Source organism: Xyrauchen texanus, chromosome 37 (genome assembly GCF_025860055.1).
Source record: "Xyrauchen texanus isolate HMW12.3.18 chromosome 37, RBS_HiC_50CHRs, whole genome shotgun sequence".
Lineage (NCBI taxonomy): Eukaryota > Metazoa > Chordata > Actinopteri > Cypriniformes > Catostomidae > Xyrauchen > Xyrauchen texanus.
Genome location: NC_068312.1, coordinates 13,143,569 through 13,161,608, shown reverse-complemented (window position 1 = coordinate 13,161,608; position 18,040 = coordinate 13,143,569). Strand labels below are relative to the sequence as shown.

General features: G+C 39.1%; 1 protein-coding gene across 1 annotated transcript; it reads right to left on the bottom strand.

Annotated features, from left to right (window-relative positions):
• Window positions 1–30: 30 nt before the first annotated feature.
• On the bottom strand, window positions 31–10,965 carry renbp (renin binding protein). Its single transcript, XM_052108223.1, has 11 exons — window positions 10,801–10,965; window positions 6,589–6,694; window positions 5,837–5,912; window positions 5,628–5,703; window positions 5,306–5,484; window positions 3,186–3,410; window positions 2,944–3,025; window positions 1,591–1,766; window positions 1,300–1,431; window positions 937–1,024; window positions 31–736 (listed from the first exon to the last, which is right to left on the bottom strand). Exons 2-11 carry the CDS (start codon window positions 6,687–6,689, stop codon window positions 660–662), a joined length of 1,212 nt encoding a protein of 403 aa, XP_051964183.1. The 5' UTR covers window positions 6,690–6,694; window positions 10,801–10,965; the 3' UTR covers window positions 31–659.
• Window positions 10,966–18,040: the final 7,075 nt, after the last annotated feature.

Here is an 18,040-nt window from a genome sequence, read left to right as displayed (position 1 = left end):
ACATGAGTTTGTCAAACATAGCTTGCAACAGGCAAAATAAGGCACTTTCAAAAGGTTAGCACAGTCATCATTGAGTGGTTTTAATTTATTATTTTCATTATTATTAAAATCATTGCTGCTGTTATTTGCTCCCAGACATGCATGAAGCACTGTTGTTTGAATCAAAAGTAACCATGTGAAACTGTATGTAGGGGGTTCACTTGAAGCCATTTAGTTGAAAGCCATATGGAGAGATTAACTTGCCAAATAGTAATACATTTAATTCTTCAACTAAATATTTCCTTTTCTTATTACATTCTTGAATACTTAAAAAAAAATCTGTGGTCCCTTTTCCCATTCACATTGTTGATAAACAGCTTTTAAAATCATAACTTAAACAGAAATATCAATACTGATTTTGAGAGACAAAACATGAACTCAGAATCGAACACTTGAACATAACTTGGGGTTTGAATTTCATGGATGTTTTCAACAGTTTCCAGTCAAAGCAGCTGTAATCTTAACTAAAATAACATTTGGTGAAATGGAGGTGATAAAACAATCTATAAATCTCAATTGATATTTAAAACTGACCAATTAAACAGAAGGACTTCCATAAAAATTTCATGAAGTCTGGGCTATGGAGTGCATAGCTGTGAAATATCAATAAGCGGTAAGGTTCAAGAACCATGTTCCTGAAGAAGACCATCCAGAAGCTTCTCGCACATGTAGAGACACCGTGGAACATGAAAGAACCCTAAACACATCAGATTATTCAAATATACATTATTTCCAGAAAATCTAAATTAGTGTACATAATTAGCCAAATATTTACTGGAGCTGAAGAATGACTGGTCAATTACAGATTAATATTGGTTATGAATGATCACACAACAACAAACTATGTGAAAGCTAATGTGAAGCTTGGTGGTTAAAGCCATTTTCTGTAACTACTACCTTTGTAGGGTCCTCCTTTGAAGTCCAACACAACTTCTCCCTGACAGCTCAGATATCCAAACCATTCACCATGCTCCTCATCAGAAAACTAAAGCAAAGGATAAACTGTGTGGGATCTCAACTTAGTGCTATTCATCTCATTGCTACTACATACATTTACTGTATGTATACAAATACTGAAGCTGATCTTAACCTGAAGGCTATAGACATATCTGAAGTACTCCAGAACACTAAATCATTAAGCATACAGCATTTATGATCCTTTGTGAAAAACAACAATGGAAATGTTGCTGCTACATTCACATATGTGATATACCAGTTCATAAGTATTGTTTGGTGTCTCAAATACAGAATACATCTTACATGACAGAAAGTGTAGTCATAGATCTGCTTGAATCGGTCCATTAGCATGGGCTTTCTGCTGTGACTGTAGGCCATCAGGTATGCGATCAGAGCTTCACAGTGAGGCCACCACAACTTCATATTCCATTCTAACTGTGTATACAATAAAGAAATGTATACAATTAAAAACAGTCACAATTAAAAATACACATTCTTTACACATGGTTTTTGAATTATTTTAAAAGTAGATTCTACATAGATATATTTGTCCTTTTGTCACCCTTAATGACAATAAAACAGATGTAATCTAACCTGAGTCGGACAATGTCCATCTACATCCAGGAAGTAGAAAAGGCCTCCATGTTGTTTGTCCCATCCAGTGTGGAACGGAACCTCCATGAACTTTTCCACTGCAGTCTTCTCAAGTTGTGTGTCTCCTTTCGCATGTGCATACTGGAGCAAAAACCAGCCAGCTTCCAAAGCATGACCTTAAGTGAGATGTCAAAAACAATCTGATCAGGTTCCCTTAAACTCGTGCATTTTTGGGATGATTAAAAATAAAAATAAAAAGTCAATTAATTCCACTAGATGGCAGTAAGTAGTAGAAAAATATTATTTCCTCTATTATCCCATCACAATATACAGATCTGAAATGTAGGTGGCGCTGTATTGCATTTCAGCCCTCACAGATGTGCTCGTCCATAGATATTCAGTCTAATTTTCAGTTCACGCACCACCCATGTTTCATCTAATATCTTGGACTAGAAGCTCAATCTAAGTGTCATAAGAAAGCTGAAATCCTCGCCTTTGTGATGACATTTGAAATTTTACCATCAATTTACCAAGCTCACAGACAAGTTAAAAAAGGCTCATATTTTAGAAAAATGGGTAAGAGCAGATAAAATGTTTTTGGCTTCTAGGGCCTTTCAGCAGCAATGATCAGCGCATAAATAAGCCAATAGTATTTGATGTCTTACATCATATTTTACTTTGTGGTCATTTTTTAAATCGTGTTATTACAGCAACAAAATAAACTGTAGTCACATTCTTGAAAATGAGTGCTTCCATTTGATGTATGACTTGTCTAAGTCCTATGTGGAAGACTTTTACATTAAACTAATATTACTACCCCATTACCTCTAGAGGGGGCTAATTTGTGACAAATGTTTTCAGGTCTCTATTTTGTTGTTTTATGTAACAAAGGCAAAAGTGTTAACATAAACTTTTTTCACTATATAGCCGTGTGGACCCACCAGCGGTTACATAGTTTAAATCTCTTTATTTTTAGTACAAAGCCCCTTAGAAGGGCATGTAATTGGGGCATGTTTTTTTTTTTATATATAGATTAACCATGGATCTTGTGGTTAATGTGATTTTACTCCATATTTTTAGTAAAACCATAGTAACCACAAAGAGTTTCAAAACAATAGTTTTCACTTTCCAGTAATATTACTACGTTTTCACTACAAATATGATGGTTAAAATATGGTTACTTTTGTTAAACCTTGTTTATTGCGGGGAAAGCAAACTATTGCGAGGGCACTCAACTTATTTGAGGGCCAGCCAATATATTTCAGGAAACAAAAATCCTACCCTGTCTTCTAAGGGGCTCCATAGTTTAGGTGTGCAGTTTAGGCTTCATTTGATTTTGTAATTATCAGTTACCAGGGTTCTGCACTCGCCCTTGACAGCCAGGTAATTCCTTTCCATCCAATGTGACATTTTCCAAAATGGCTTTTCCATCTCTCTGAGAAGAAAGACATTTATAAAAGTGATGGATGATTTGTTGTTATCACCACTTCAGAATTTCTATGACTATTTCTATCATGTTCAGTTTGATTAAGCTTACGTGAAAGTTACACGTAATTCATGCTTGCTTACAATACGAGCACAAAGTATTTGCTCACCTGTATATGCAGTAGTATCTGCTCCACACACCAGTCGCTCAGCTCTTTGTACTTCTCTGCAATCTCAGTTCTACCTTCTGTCAGCTGATCCACCAGGCACAGGAGCATCATGGGAACTGCCATGCTGTTGACGGGCAGATCACCAGAAAGCTGAGGACGACCGAGGTCTGATGAATCGATACGGACCCAGTGCACCAACTGATCCATCATGCTCTCCGCATCTGCCTGTGGAGAAACAAACATGACAAAACCCCTTACTGTCTGACACCTGACCATGCAATCACTGACAATTAAGAAGCAAAAATATAAACTAAATTGGAAATATAAATCAGAGGTGAAGACACACAATATATATATACACACACACACACACACACACACACACACACAGGTGAAACTCGAAAAATTAGAATATCGTGCAAAAGTTCATTAATTTCAGTAATTCAACTTAAAAGGTGAAACTAATATATATTATATAGACTCATTACAAGCAAAGTAAGATATTTCAAGCCTTTATTTGATATAATTTTGATGATTATGGCTTACAGCTTATGAAAACCCCAAATTCAGAATCTCAGAAAATTAGAATATTACATGAAATCAATAAAAAAGGATTTTAAATACAGAAATGTCGGCCCTCTGAAAAGTATAATCATGCATATGTACTCAGTACTTGGTTTGGGCCCCTTTTGCATTAATTACTGCCTCAATGCGGCGTGGCATGGATGCTATCAGCCTGTGGCACTGCTGAGGTGTTATGGAAGACCAAGATGCTTCAATAGCGGCCTTCAGCTCTTCTGCATTGTTTGGTCTCATGTCTCTCATCTTTCTCTTGGCAATGCCCCATAGATTCTCTATGGGGTTCAGGTCAAGCGAGTTTGCTGGCCAATCAAGCACAGTAATACCATGGTCATTGAACCAGGTTTTTGTACTTTTGGCAGTGTGGGCAGGTGCCAAGTCCTGCTGGAAAATGAAGTCAGCATCTCCATAAAGCTTGTCTGCTGAAGGAAGCATGAAGTGCTCTAAAATGTCCCGGTAGACGGCTGCGTTGACTCTGGACTTAATAAAGCACAGTGGACCAACACCAGCTGATGACATGGCTCCCCAAACCAACACAGACTGTGGAAACTTCACACTGGACTTCAAGCATCTTGGATTGTGTGCCTCTCCATTCTTCCTCCAGACTCTGGGACCTTGGTTTCCAAATGAGATGCAAAATTTGCTCTCATCAGAAAAGAGGACTTTGGACCACTGAGCAACAGACCAGTTCTTTTTTTCTTTAGCCCAGGTAAGACGTTTGACATTTGAAGCCCATGTCCAGGACCCGTCTGTGTGTGGTGGCTCTTGATGCAGTAACTCCAGCCTCAGTCCACTCCTTGTGAAGCTCCCCACACATTTGAATGGCCTTTTCCTGACAATCCTCTCCAGGCTACGGTCATCCCTGCTGCTTGTGCACCTTTTTCTTCCACACTTTTCCCTTCCACTTAACTTTCTATTAATGTGCTTTGACACAGCACTTTGAGAACATCCAACTTCTTTTGCAATTACCTTTTGAGGCTTTCCCTCCTTGTGGAGGGTGTCAATGATGGTTTTCTGCACAACTGTCAGGTCAGCAGTCTTCCCCATGATTGTGAATTCAACTGAACCAGACTGAGAGACCATTTAAAGGCTCAGGAACCCTTTGCAGGTGTTTAGCTGATTAGAGTGTGACACTTTGAGCCTACAATACTGAACCTTTTCACAATATTCTAATTTTCTGAGATTCTGAATTTGGGGTTTTCATAAGCTGTAAGCCATAATCATCAAAATTATATCAAATAAAGGCTTGAAATATCTTACTTTGCTTGTAATGAGTCTATATAATATATTAGTTTCACCTTTTAAGTTGAATTACTGAAATTAATGAACTTTTGCACGATATTCTAATTTTTCGAGTTTCACCTGTATATATATATTATGATTTTTTTTTAGCATAGACTTTGAAAACTAGTAACTTTTTGATAATTCTCAGACAAAGTACAACCTATCTGGCACATTAGTGATAGTTAATGCTACACAGATTCTTTCACATTCATTCTCGCCAAATTAATAACTTAGTAATATTTTGACTCTAGTTTTACCTGCATCTCTTTGTCTTGTGTAATCCTGGACAATTCATCCATGGCCATAACATAAAAACACTCGCTGAAAATCGTCCTTTGAACCTTTACAGCTCGTCCATCCCTGGTCAGACAGAATGCACATTTCCCCGGACCGCTGGAAGACTGAACTCGAGCAAACTTTTGCAGAAATGCCCCACCTGAAATGTAAAACTCTCTGGTGTAACAGGGTCTCTGCATATCTTATTATGATTACATATCTAGTTGTGTGGTTCAGATGCAGTGATGTTCATGCAATTTATGTGGCACTTTTAATGCATACAAAAAATAAATAAATACATACCTGATTTAGCAGCCTCGAGAATCTCAGGTCTACGAAATCTCTCCATTGTACGATACAATCTGCTGTACATCCATACCTTGAGGATCAGTAACGGATTTATTTTATCATCAGACACCATCTCAAATTTAACATTGCTCTTCGTGAATAACAATTGTTAAACGGTGCGTGGCTGATGATAAACTGTGTTATATAACTTGTAAAGTACTAACCTGTCTTCCCTGTAACCACACATATTTCAGCTCATCATAGACCTCTCCGTCTTTTCCAAGGCAGTTAAAAAAACCACTAAAGTCAAGAAATTAAAAAAAGTGCATAATGTTCAATACACATGTCAAATAAATATTCTAATATGATATTTTTTTTCATTGTGTTCTTAGCGATGTAGCACACATACACAGTATATACAGAGTTTGTCATCATGGCAGAACCACATAATTAATGTTGTCATATGTGACAGTGTGTGGTTGCCCTGCATATGCCCAGTGCTTCAAACTCTCAAGCGCCCCAGACATATTTTCAATACAGCGGACATGGCTTGGCAATTATTTAGGTAAAAATTACAGATCTAAAATGACCAGTGTGATTGTGTGTAATGTATTGAGAGCTTGCAAAACAGAATATTTTATTTGTGCATTTTATTTGTTACTAGTAATTGTGGGAATCCTTGATGCCGTTAACTGCATTATTGACAAAGCTGAGTGACTGGATCAGACAATGGTTGTTGAGTTCATTCCCCCTTCTCCCTCCACTCCACTGCTGATAACACCCACTTTGAGTACATCATTTAAAAATGTGGTGAGTGCTTGACTGTGTTTCATTCATGGGGTGTTTCATTCAAGTGCAGTATGTTCATCATTCAGGCTCACAACATTAAACATTATTTCAACATCCAATTAGACATTTAGAAGATCTTTGAAGGGAAGCTGCAAAGGACATTAATTAAAAATGTGAATCGTTTCACCCGTAATGTTTGTCATGGGAATATTTCAGCCAGAAATCCACAACTCTGTCCAACTCAGTCCGAATTCTCTCTCGATATTGTTCCAGCAGGGCTGCGATCATTGTTCCTACAAAACAAAGTGTGTGTTTAGGGTCATGCATGATGGTTGTTTAGATTTACGGTAGGATTTAAACTCCAGGATGTAGATATAGCAACCATCATGGTAATCTGCTAGGTTAAAAAAAAAAATAAATAAAAATAAATCGACCTTGCGTTTTGTGCACAAATCAATGTTTATCTATCTACAGAGTCAATAGTCTGTCAAAAGCCTAAACTTAAGGCATAATTAATAAGCAACAAAGAAAAGAGTTCAAGAAATAGTTCACCAATATATTTTTTTTAACTTCATTAACCCGTTTTATTTTTAAGGAAAAAAAACGACTTAATATTGACTTGATATCGGTTTCTCACCCACACCCATCATATCCTTTCTGAAGACATGGATTAAACCACTGGAGTTTTATGGATTACTTTTCTGATACCTTTGTGTGCTTTTTGAAGCTACAAAGTTCTGGCCAACATTCATCTGCATTGTATGGACCTACTGAGCTGAGATATATGTTCAGCCATAGCAGCGGGAAGTAGGAGTGCAGAGGGTGCTGCAGCACCCTGTGGCTGCATTCTCGCCCACCCAGTAAAGTGTTGTCAAAACAGTGCGTGCATGAAAAATGGATGATAATTCATTCATGTTATTTGAAAACCATCGTATTCTGTGTTAATATGTTAGTTATTTTATGGTCATTAATATTAATCAATATGTAGATATATATCAACAAATGTTTATGCATTCTTCTAAAATTGTTCTAGTGGTCATACACATCTGGGATGGTATGAGGGTGAGTAAATGATGAGAGTGTCATACACATCTGGGATGGTATGAGGGTGAGTAAATGATGAAAGAGTCATACACATCTGGGATGGTATGAGGATGAGTAAATGATGAAAGGGAGTCATACACATCTGTGGTGGTATGAGGGTGAGTAAATGATGAGAGAGAGTCATACACATCTGGGATGGTATGAGGGTGAGTAAATGATGAAAGAGAGTCATACACATCTGGGATGGTATGAGGGTGAGTAAATGATGAAAGAGAGTCATACACATCTGGGATGGTATGAGGATGAGTAAATGATGAAAGGGAGTCATACACATCTGGGATGGTATGAGGGTGAGTAAATGATGAAAGAGTCATACACATCTGGGATGGTATGAGGGTGAGTAAATGATGAATGAGAGTCATACACATCTGGGATGGTATGAGGGTGAGTAAATGATGAAAGAGTCATACACATCTGGGATGGTATGAGGGTGAGTAAATGATGAAAGAGAGTCATACACATCTGGGATGGTATGAGGGTGAGTAAATGATGAAAGAGTCATACACATCTGGGATGGTATGAGGGTGAGTAAATGATGAAAGAGAGTCATACACATCTGGGATGGTATGAGGGTGAGTAAATGATGAAAGGGAGTCATACACATCTGGGATGGTATGAGGGTGAGTAAATGATGAAAGGGAGTCATACACATCTGTGGTGGTATGAGGGTGAGTAAATGATGAATGAGAGTCATACACATCTGGGATGGTATGAGGGTGAGTAAATGATGAAAGAGAGTCATACACATCTGGGATGGTATGAGGGTGAGAAAATGATGAAAGAGAGTCATACACATCTGGGATGGTATGAGGGTGAGTAAATGATGAAAGAGAGTCATACACATCTGGAATGGTATGAGGGTGAGTAAATGATGAAAGAGTCATACACATCTGGGATGGTATGAGGGTGAGTAAATGATGAAAGAGTCATACACATCTGGGATGGTATGAGGGTGAGTAAATGATGAGAGTGTCATACACATCTGGGATGGTATGAGGGTGAGTAAATGATGAAAGAGTCATACACATCTGGGATGGTATGAGGGTGAGTAAATGATGAAAGGGAGTCATACACATCTGTGGTGGTATGAGGGTGAGTAAATGATGAGAGAGAGTCATACACATCTGGGATGGTATGAGGGTGAGTAAATGATGAAAGAGAGTCATACACATCTGGGATGGTATGAGGGTGAGTAAATGATGAAAGAGTCATACACATCTGGGATGGTATGAGGGTGAGTAAATGATGAATGAGAGTCATACACATCTGGGATGGTATGAGGGTGAGTAAATGATGAAAGAGTCATACACATCTGGGATGGTATGAGGGTGAGTAAATGATGAAAGAGAGTCATACACATCTGGGATGGTATGAGGGTGAGTAAATGATGAAAGAGAGTCATACACATCTGGGATGGTATGAGGGTGAGTAAATGATGAATGAGAGTCATACACATCTGGGATGGTATGAGGGTGAGTAAATGATGAAAGAGAGTCATACACATCTGGGATGGTATGAGGGTGAGAAAATGATGAAAGAGAGTCATACACATCTGGGATGGTATGAGGGTGAGTAAATGATGAAAGAGTGTCATACACATCTGGGATGGTATGAGGGTGAGTAAATGATGAAAGAGTCATACACATCTGGGATGGTATGAGGGTGAGTAAATGATGAAAGAGTGTCATACATATCTGGGATGGTATGAGGGTGAGTAAATGATGAAAGAGTCATACACATCTGGGATGGTATGAGGGTGAGTAAATGATGAAAGGGAGTCATACACATCTGGGATGGTATGAGGGTGAGTAAATGATGAAAGGGAGTCATACACATCTGGGATGGTATGAGGGTGAGTAAATGATGAATGAGAGTCATACACATCTGGGATGGTATGAGGGTGAGTAAATGATGAAAGAGTGTCATACACATCTGGGATGGTATGAGGGTGAGTAAATGATGAAAGGGAGTCATACACATCTGGGATGGTATGAGGGTGAGTAAATGATGAAAGGGAGTCATACACATCTGGGATGGTATGAGGGTGAGTAAATGATGAAGGGAGTCATACACATCTGGGATGGTATGAGGGTGAGTAAATGATGAAAGGGAGTCATACACATCTGGGATGGTATGAGGGTGAGTAAATGATGAAAGGGAGTCATACACATCTGGGATGGTATGAGGGTGAGTAAATGATGAAAGGAGTCATACACATCTGGGATGGTATGAGGGTGAGTAAATGATGAAGGGAGTCATACACATCTGGGATGGTATGAGGGTGAGTAAATGATGAAAGGGAGTCATACACATCTGGGATGGTATGAGGGTGAGTAAATGATGAAAGGGAGTCATACACATCTGGGATGGTATGAGGGTGAGTAAATGATGAAAGGGAGTCATACACATCTGGGATGGTATGAGGGTGAGTAAATGATGAAAGGGAGTCATACACATCTGGGATGGTATGAGGGTGAGTAAATGATGAAAGAGTGTCATACACATCTGGGATGGCATGAGGGCGAGTAAATGATTAAAGAATTTTCGTTTTTGGGTGAACTATCCCTTTAACCTGAGTTAGCATTTTTTTTATGTAACCACAGTGATATTTTTGTCAATTTGGTGATTTATTTTTATACCACGCATAACATTTCCTAACTTGTATCACTACAAAAAAGAAATATCTTGTCTTTGTGGCAGAAAATAAATAAATAAAAATAACCGCGGCCGGCGTGTATTAGAGGGTCTCTCTGCACATCTCAACCAATGGCGTGAAATTATCCGTTTTTGCTATTTCCTTTTCTGTGCAGTGCAAGAGCCGCCTTACACAAGTTTGTACCAAGAACAAAACCTACCACAAGTTTTGGCAATAATGTCGAGAAAAAGACTGATTTCTACAGATATTTCTATAACGCACCGATTACACGCAAATGGCAAATAGTGTGACAGCCCTCGGTGGCGTTTCAGCGCTTGTGCCTTTAAGAGACTTCGCTTGTGTTTCGTGCTACATTAATATTAGACGCTTCACTGCACTAAAAGCGTTGAGAAAAAGAAGCAACTACGAGGAGCAGTTAACACTCTACTAACTGTCTCATTTTGAAAATGATTTTTTTGTAACTGGGCAAGTTTAGAATAGTTATTGGTTACACGTATTTACAAAACCATCTTGCACGCCACAATTAAATCAAACGGTCCGACAAAACTTCACAAGATAAATCGACATTCAGGCAGTTCATGCCTACACTCGTCCCTTTTGAATGTCCCTGCTTGCAAAAAACAAACATAATTTCTTTACCTGGTTTGCAAAATGAAGCAAATGTCGCTCCTTCGCAGGACTGTCTTAAAAATGTATCTTTTTTTTTATTGGCAGTTAATATAACAGCACTGTGAAAGCGACTCAATGGACTCTTCTTCCTTAATTTAGCAGAGGCAATGAAAAACAGCGCATCATATGACCAAAACCCCAGACAGCTGGTCCTGTTTATTCCGCTTTCTAAAGATCATTTGTCAGCTCCTTTCCCTGTTCATCCAATCACAGTTCAGAAGAAAAGGCAGAGGGGTGCGTTCACTAGAGCCATATAGGCGCTACAATTACGCAATACATTTAACAACGTGCACGTTCCTGTATTTTATAGAGGAACTAGTTTTATTTCAAATGCAGACAAAGTAATATATTTACATTAAACAATCAGATTTATGTCAGTCGAAAACATGTTTGTTTGTTTGATGTAATAATTACAACAAGCCTTGATCAACATGTGGCAATATGGTGGCAAAAACAGCCCACATGAAGTTGATGGTGATTACACAGATCATGTGAGAATAATTTACATAAACTTTGTGGACTGTGGAGTCCACCATAAGCTGTCAGTCACACAAAGCAAGCAGTTTCTTAAAAGAGATGTTGAAACCATTTCAAACAATGTAAAAACATCTTGAATGCCTCATATTGTTTAATCATTTATTCTTTATATTTTATTTTTGAGTTGATATTTAGTATTTTTTAGTTTATTTCTGTGATCCTCTCAGATAATGCTTATTTATCATGTGAACTTATTGATTTACATTGTGTTTGTTAATTATTACAATAAAAGGGAGTTTGTATTAATGGCCCTACATTCCATATGTCAAAAATGTGCTTTATTTTTATATTATTATTATTGGCAATGTTATCACACATAGTCATGGCAATGTTAAACATGTTAAAAGTCCCCACTACATCCATATCATTTAGAAAACAGAATTATACAATTTTAATGTAAAATTGGCTACTGTTTTTCTGGACATATATTCAGCACAAATAAATAATGGTTAATATTTTACATCATATATATAAAAAAAAAGAAGATTGATTTTAACATCAAGGAACAACATCAGGTTGTCAACAAATAAGAACTATTTCATGAAAAAGAAAAGCAAACAAGAAAACATATGAAACAACATTTTATTACAAGCTATTCATATTTGAAAGAATACAACCATGCTCTTTGATATTCATTTCAGATTTTTATTATTTGCACTTTGAATCAACGACCCCTTATAAACCCACATTGGGAATAAGAGCCAGATCTTTTAGGGTATCCATGACAGGAACCTCCAAAGCAGTCATGACAGGAAGGTCTGGGGCAGTCATTAAAAGTACCTTTGGAGCGGCTGTGGCTGGAGACTCTGGGACAGTGATGATGGGACCCTTTGTAGCAGTTTTGCAGGAGCCTTTGGTGCAACCATGTCTGGAACCTCTCGGGCTGTCGTCATGGGAAGTTTTGGGGCAGCTATGAAAGGAACCTTTGGGGCAGTCTTGGCTGGATTTCCTGTGACAGCCATTACAGAAGCGACTGAGGCGACTATGACAGGAGCCTCTGTAATGGTCATGACTCTAGAACAGGTTCTGGGGCTGCAGTAACAGGAGCCTTTGGGTGGCTGTGGAAGGAAACTCTTAAATGACCATGACAGAAACGGCTGAAGCAGATGTGGCTGGAACCTCTGGGCGACCATGACTGGAATCTTTGGGGCATCAGTGGCAGAAATTGGGTGGCCTTGATAGGAACATTTGAGCTGTTTTGGAAGAAACTTTGGCGGCCATGGCAAGAAACAGGAACATTTGGGCAGCTGTGGCAGGAACCTCTGGGGTAGCCATAACAGGAACATTTGGGCGGCTGTGGCAGGAACCTCTGGGGTAGCCATAGCAGGAACATTTGGACAGCTGTAGCAGGAACCTCTGGGGTAGTCAGAACAGGAACATTTGGGTAGATGTGGTAGGAACATCTGGGGTAGCCATAACAGGAACATTTAGACAGCTATGGCAGGAGGCTATAGTGGACTGTGATAGGAATCTCTGGGCAGCTATGACAGCAACATTTGGGGCCGTCTTGGCTGGATTTCCTGGGACAGCCATTACAGAAGCGACTGAGGTGACTATGACAGGAGCCTCTTAATGGTCATGATTCTAGAGCAGGTTCTGGGGCTGCAGTAACAGGAGCCTTTGAATGGCTGTGGAAGGAATGTCTTAAATGACCATGACAGAAAACGCTGAAGCAGATGTGGCTGAAACATCTTGGCAGCCATGACTGGAATCTTTGGGGTGTCAGTGGCAGGAATTGGGTGGCCTTGACAGGAACATTTCAGCTGTTGTGGCAGAAACTTTGACGGCCATGGCAAGAAACAGGAACATTTGGACAGTTGTTGCAGGAACCTCTGGGGTAGCCATAACTGGAACATTTGGGCAGCTGTGGCAGGAACATCAGGGGTAGCCATAGCAGGAACATTTGTGTGGCTGTGGCAGGAACCTCTGGGGTAGCCATAACAGGAACATATGGACAGCTGTAGCAGGAACCTCTGGGGTAGCCATAACAGGAACATTTGTGTGGTTGTGGCAGGAACATCTGGGGTAGCCATAACAGGAACATTTGGGTGGCTTTGGCAGGAACATCTGAGTGGCTATGAAAGGAACCTTTCGGGTGTCAGTGGCAGGAACATTTGGGTGGCCGTTATAGGAACTACTGGGGCAACCATGACAGGGACTTTGGCACCCGTTGCAGGAATCTCTGTGTGGCCATGATAGGAACCTTTAGGGCATCAGTGGCAGGAGTCTTTGGGTGGTCGTAATATGAACCCCTGGGTCATCCATGACAGGAAACTTTGGTGGCTGTTGCAGGAACCTCTTATGTATCCATGACAGAAAAACATAGGTAGCCAGAGTAGGAACCTTTGGCAGCCGTGACAGGAACCATTGAGGTGTCAGTGGCAGGAACCTCTGGGTGACCATGCCAGGAACCTCTGGAATGGCTGAGACAGCTCTGGAACTGGTGTGGAGTTAGAGCTTCATATTGACCAGAGTCATTGTGTGACCTCTAGGTGGAGACATATCCCTAGGCAAGCAATATCGCAAGACGCAAATATTGCCACCTCAAGCCAAGGCGCCAGTCGCTACCAGGACTTGCCAGCCTCGCAAGACGCTAAGGCTGGAGGGATGGAGAGGCTGCTCATTTCAGCCCATCAGATGCTAAGCTGTTAGGACTTTTTCTGTGACTTATGCAGTGGCCTGAGAAAAAAAGAAAAAAAAAGAAATCATTGTTTAAATACAACACACTTCTATACATTCTACTATACATTGTCTGATAACCAAAAAAAAAAAGATTTTATTCAAAATATTCAAAATGTAACTATGTCTTCAAAATATTTTTTTGCCGATCTGAGGTTCAGTACCTTAAACCAGTCATGAAGAAGGATATTCTCCAGATCAATCCGCTGCGATGGTTCACTCTGAAGGCAAGCAGACATCAGATGACAGCACTCTGTGTAGAAAGATGGGAGAAACTGATAGTAACGTCTTAAACCTTACACCTGCTCTATTTGATCATGATATTATAGGTTGTAAGATCTCACTACACGTCAGAATTCTACAAAATCTGGAAAGATTATTCCTTCATTAGCCATAAAGCCACTTGGTTCAGGTGTTACTTTTCTTACCATGTTTCTTTGTTCTGTTATCTGTGATTTAGAATTACAATTATATTTTTTGTTGTAATGAAGAATCTTACCTTCTGACAAGCCAGGTTTGGTCCAGGGGTTCACATTGATCATGTGGAGGTCATTGCTGTCTGGATAGCATCCAAAGACCAATGTAAACAACAGCACCCCAAGTGACCACACAGTCGCAGGCTTGCCATAGTACTCGCCTGTCTTTGTGAACTCAGGTGGTATATCTGTACCTGGAGGAAAGAGATTTTGTACAATGTGTAAGTATGATTTACCAAAGTCTTGACTCTATCCATTAGCATGTAAGAAATTATTTGGTGTAATTTATTTTACAATAGTGGTGCTACAAAAGTGAGCGTAACACCATGTCCAAGTAATTAAAAAGAGTTTACTCTGAAACAAAAAATTTTGTTTGACAAGACAAAATCTCAGCCAATCAGAACTTTTGAAAATGTATTGTGGGAAAAATGTCATGTTGCTCGTAGTTTGTTGGCGTTGTGGCTGGTAACAACAAAACCTAATTTGGAAGAAGAGATCATTTGTCAGTTTAGCACATTACGCCTGGTTAGGACATGGTGTAACTTGTCACTGGAGTTTAAGTCTAAACTACAGCTTTGAGGTATATACATATATACCATTGAATGTCTTGTAAGCACTGTCCTTCAGGAGGTCCCCACACCCAAAATCGATTAGTTTCACCTCCAGGGTGTCACTGTTGACCAGGAGATTTTCCAGTTTAATATCCCTGTGAAGGACGCCACGGCGACAGCACGTTTCAGCCGCTACAGTTGCCTGCCACATGCAACACCGTGCTAGCTCTTCATTTAAGCTGCCTCCATGGCGCTTCAGGAAATCAAACATGGTCTCGCACGGTGAGGGACACTCCATGACCATGATGTAATATTCTGCCTCCTCCTGCCAGTCCAGCAGGTGAATAATCTGGGCAACCCTGGGGCCCCTATTGGCAAGGATGTTGAGTGCCACTTCTGAAGGAAGGGGTTTGGAATAGCCAGGCTAGAAGAAAGATCATTTTTATTATGGTTAGATTGAAGTGGTTCAAATTAATAACAGTGATTGAGAGAAAAATACAGTGCTTGCAGCCTACTTACAATGGTCATATAAACCAGCTTGTCCGTTTTCATGGCAAATTTCACTGCCACCTGATCAACAAATAAAAAAAGAGGGATTTGGTAACAATTATCACATGTGTCATATTATTCCAGTCATGAACAGGCTTGTGAAGTTTTGTCAATTTAACTTCCAAGTATGAATTTAAAAATAGTCTATGTAGGGCATGTTTGGTCTGTTTAAACAGGTCAAGTGCTCTAAAAATTGGACATATGAGACAATATAATGGCTTGCAAAGGATACAGGCAGATATAGACAGGATAAGACAGATATTGTAGGTAAAAAAATGAAACCTTCTGGCCATCCTCGTAGCGAATGCCTTCAAAGACGTCCCCATATGCTCCTTCACCCAGTTTATTGCCCAGAATTGGCTTATAACGGCAGAAAATGTCATCTATTAAAAGATAAATAATTGTTGTTGTCATGAAATTTCAAGCAGTGACAGCAGTGTCCCATTTTAAAATCATTTAAAAAAAAAGTCCTATACTTGTATAATTATTATCCATATAGTTTTAATGACTAATTAGAGTAAATGGAATACTTGTACATTTAAATGAGAATAAATGGGATATTTACAGTTTTGAAAATGATTTGTTCACTGAAGATAAAATGGTGGTAATGTTTTGCAGATATTGTAAAAGGAGCAGAAGTGTGTTATGTTTGGTGTTTGAGTGACAGTAACCTCACCATCAAGACTCATGTCCATGTTGTCCTCCAGCGGTCTTGTCTCAGGAGACACAATGTCCCCTGCTGCCCGACTGGCTGAAGTGTTGTGGACTTCATCCTGATCCTCTAAAGTGGGGGGGACCTCAAGGTGAGTGGCAGGAGGTTCCTCTGCCGTGGGTTCAGGGTCACTGATAGGAGCAGTGTCCTGAAGATCATAGTCTTCTACAATATCAACCAAAAGCTTGTTTTAACCAAATATAAGTATTGCATATTCATATTAATGGATACTCATATCTACACTAATCATAATCATATTACATTTATGGTAAAAATGCCAGTAGTGGGCTGAATTTCACTATAAAATCATGACAATGTTTCAGACATTCTTGGATAGCATATTGGTGCCTGTATATTTTACAGTTCATAACCATTTATTTAATCAATTTATATAATTTCAATACACCAACCTAAAGATCTTTATTCCCAAGAAGAGCAAGTTAAATAAAATGGTCTTTCTCATTAACAATGGCTAATATAGAACAGTGCACAATGCTACACACTCATAGAGAAAACACCATCAGGGTAACACCACACGATGTCATGAAAATAATGCAAGAAACATAAACTACACAACATAACACCCCAATATGCATAACTGTAAAAATGTGTATTATAACAATATGCATTGCAAAGCTATTTCTAGCCATTTTACATGCACAAGTTACCAGACACAATCATATTTAAGAGAAAATTCACGTTGGATCATAATAATGTTTTTTCTTGTAAGACCTTTGATATTAGGGCAAAATCGTATTCTTGATAATACTTTTTGTATTGTTTTCCTGTATAAATAAATAAAAATCCTATTGGATTTATCTTATTTTAGAAACAACACTGCATAAGATATTTAGGTTATTCAGAGAATGTATTTTTTAACATGTATTATGTCTTACTGTACTGGCAGAGTTTTTAATAGTCAAAAGAAGTGAAAAAATCTACCAGTGCTGAAGAAGTAATCCAAAGTATTTAGATTGTTACTGACCTTGAGTTAGCTAACGGAATATGTTGCAAATTACATTTTACAGCATGTCATCTGTAGTGTAATACATTTCAAAAGTACATTTCCCTCCCAACCCTGTGCATAGGCAACAAATGTGCATAACTGATATCTAAAATAAGAACAAATATAAGTAGGCTATATAAATAAATATAATATGACGTGTTACACTTGGACTTCTGAACATTTAGATTTTCACCATAAATGATAAGGTGACTCTATTTTCGACAAAATGTGATTAACAATATTTTACTGTAAAAGTTGTGATGTTCACAGCTCGAGTATATAAAGAGATTAACCCCTTCTCATAATATCATGGTCATTTACCTTCAGCCCTGTTCTCAGGTGGACTCTCATGATGACCCACTGTCTCCACAGTCTCAACTTGACCAGAGCTGCTCTCTGTCGGGGCGACTTTTGCAGCTCTTCTCCACTTCCAGAAGGGCATCAGCTTCTTTCGCCTCTTCTTTCTATCAGCAGAAGCAGCGGGATTCTCACCCGCCCGATGACTGCTGCAGGATTCTGGTGCGGGTCGATGGTGAGACTCCAACTCCAGATCGCGAACCTTGTTCGTCTTACACAGTGAAACTAGCTGTCCCATAATGAACAGATAAACGCCAACTACACTCTCAGAGAATTACGAGAAATTCACACTTTTATATGCAACTCTCACTACTTTAAGAATTCTTTCTATTACGTCATAAAC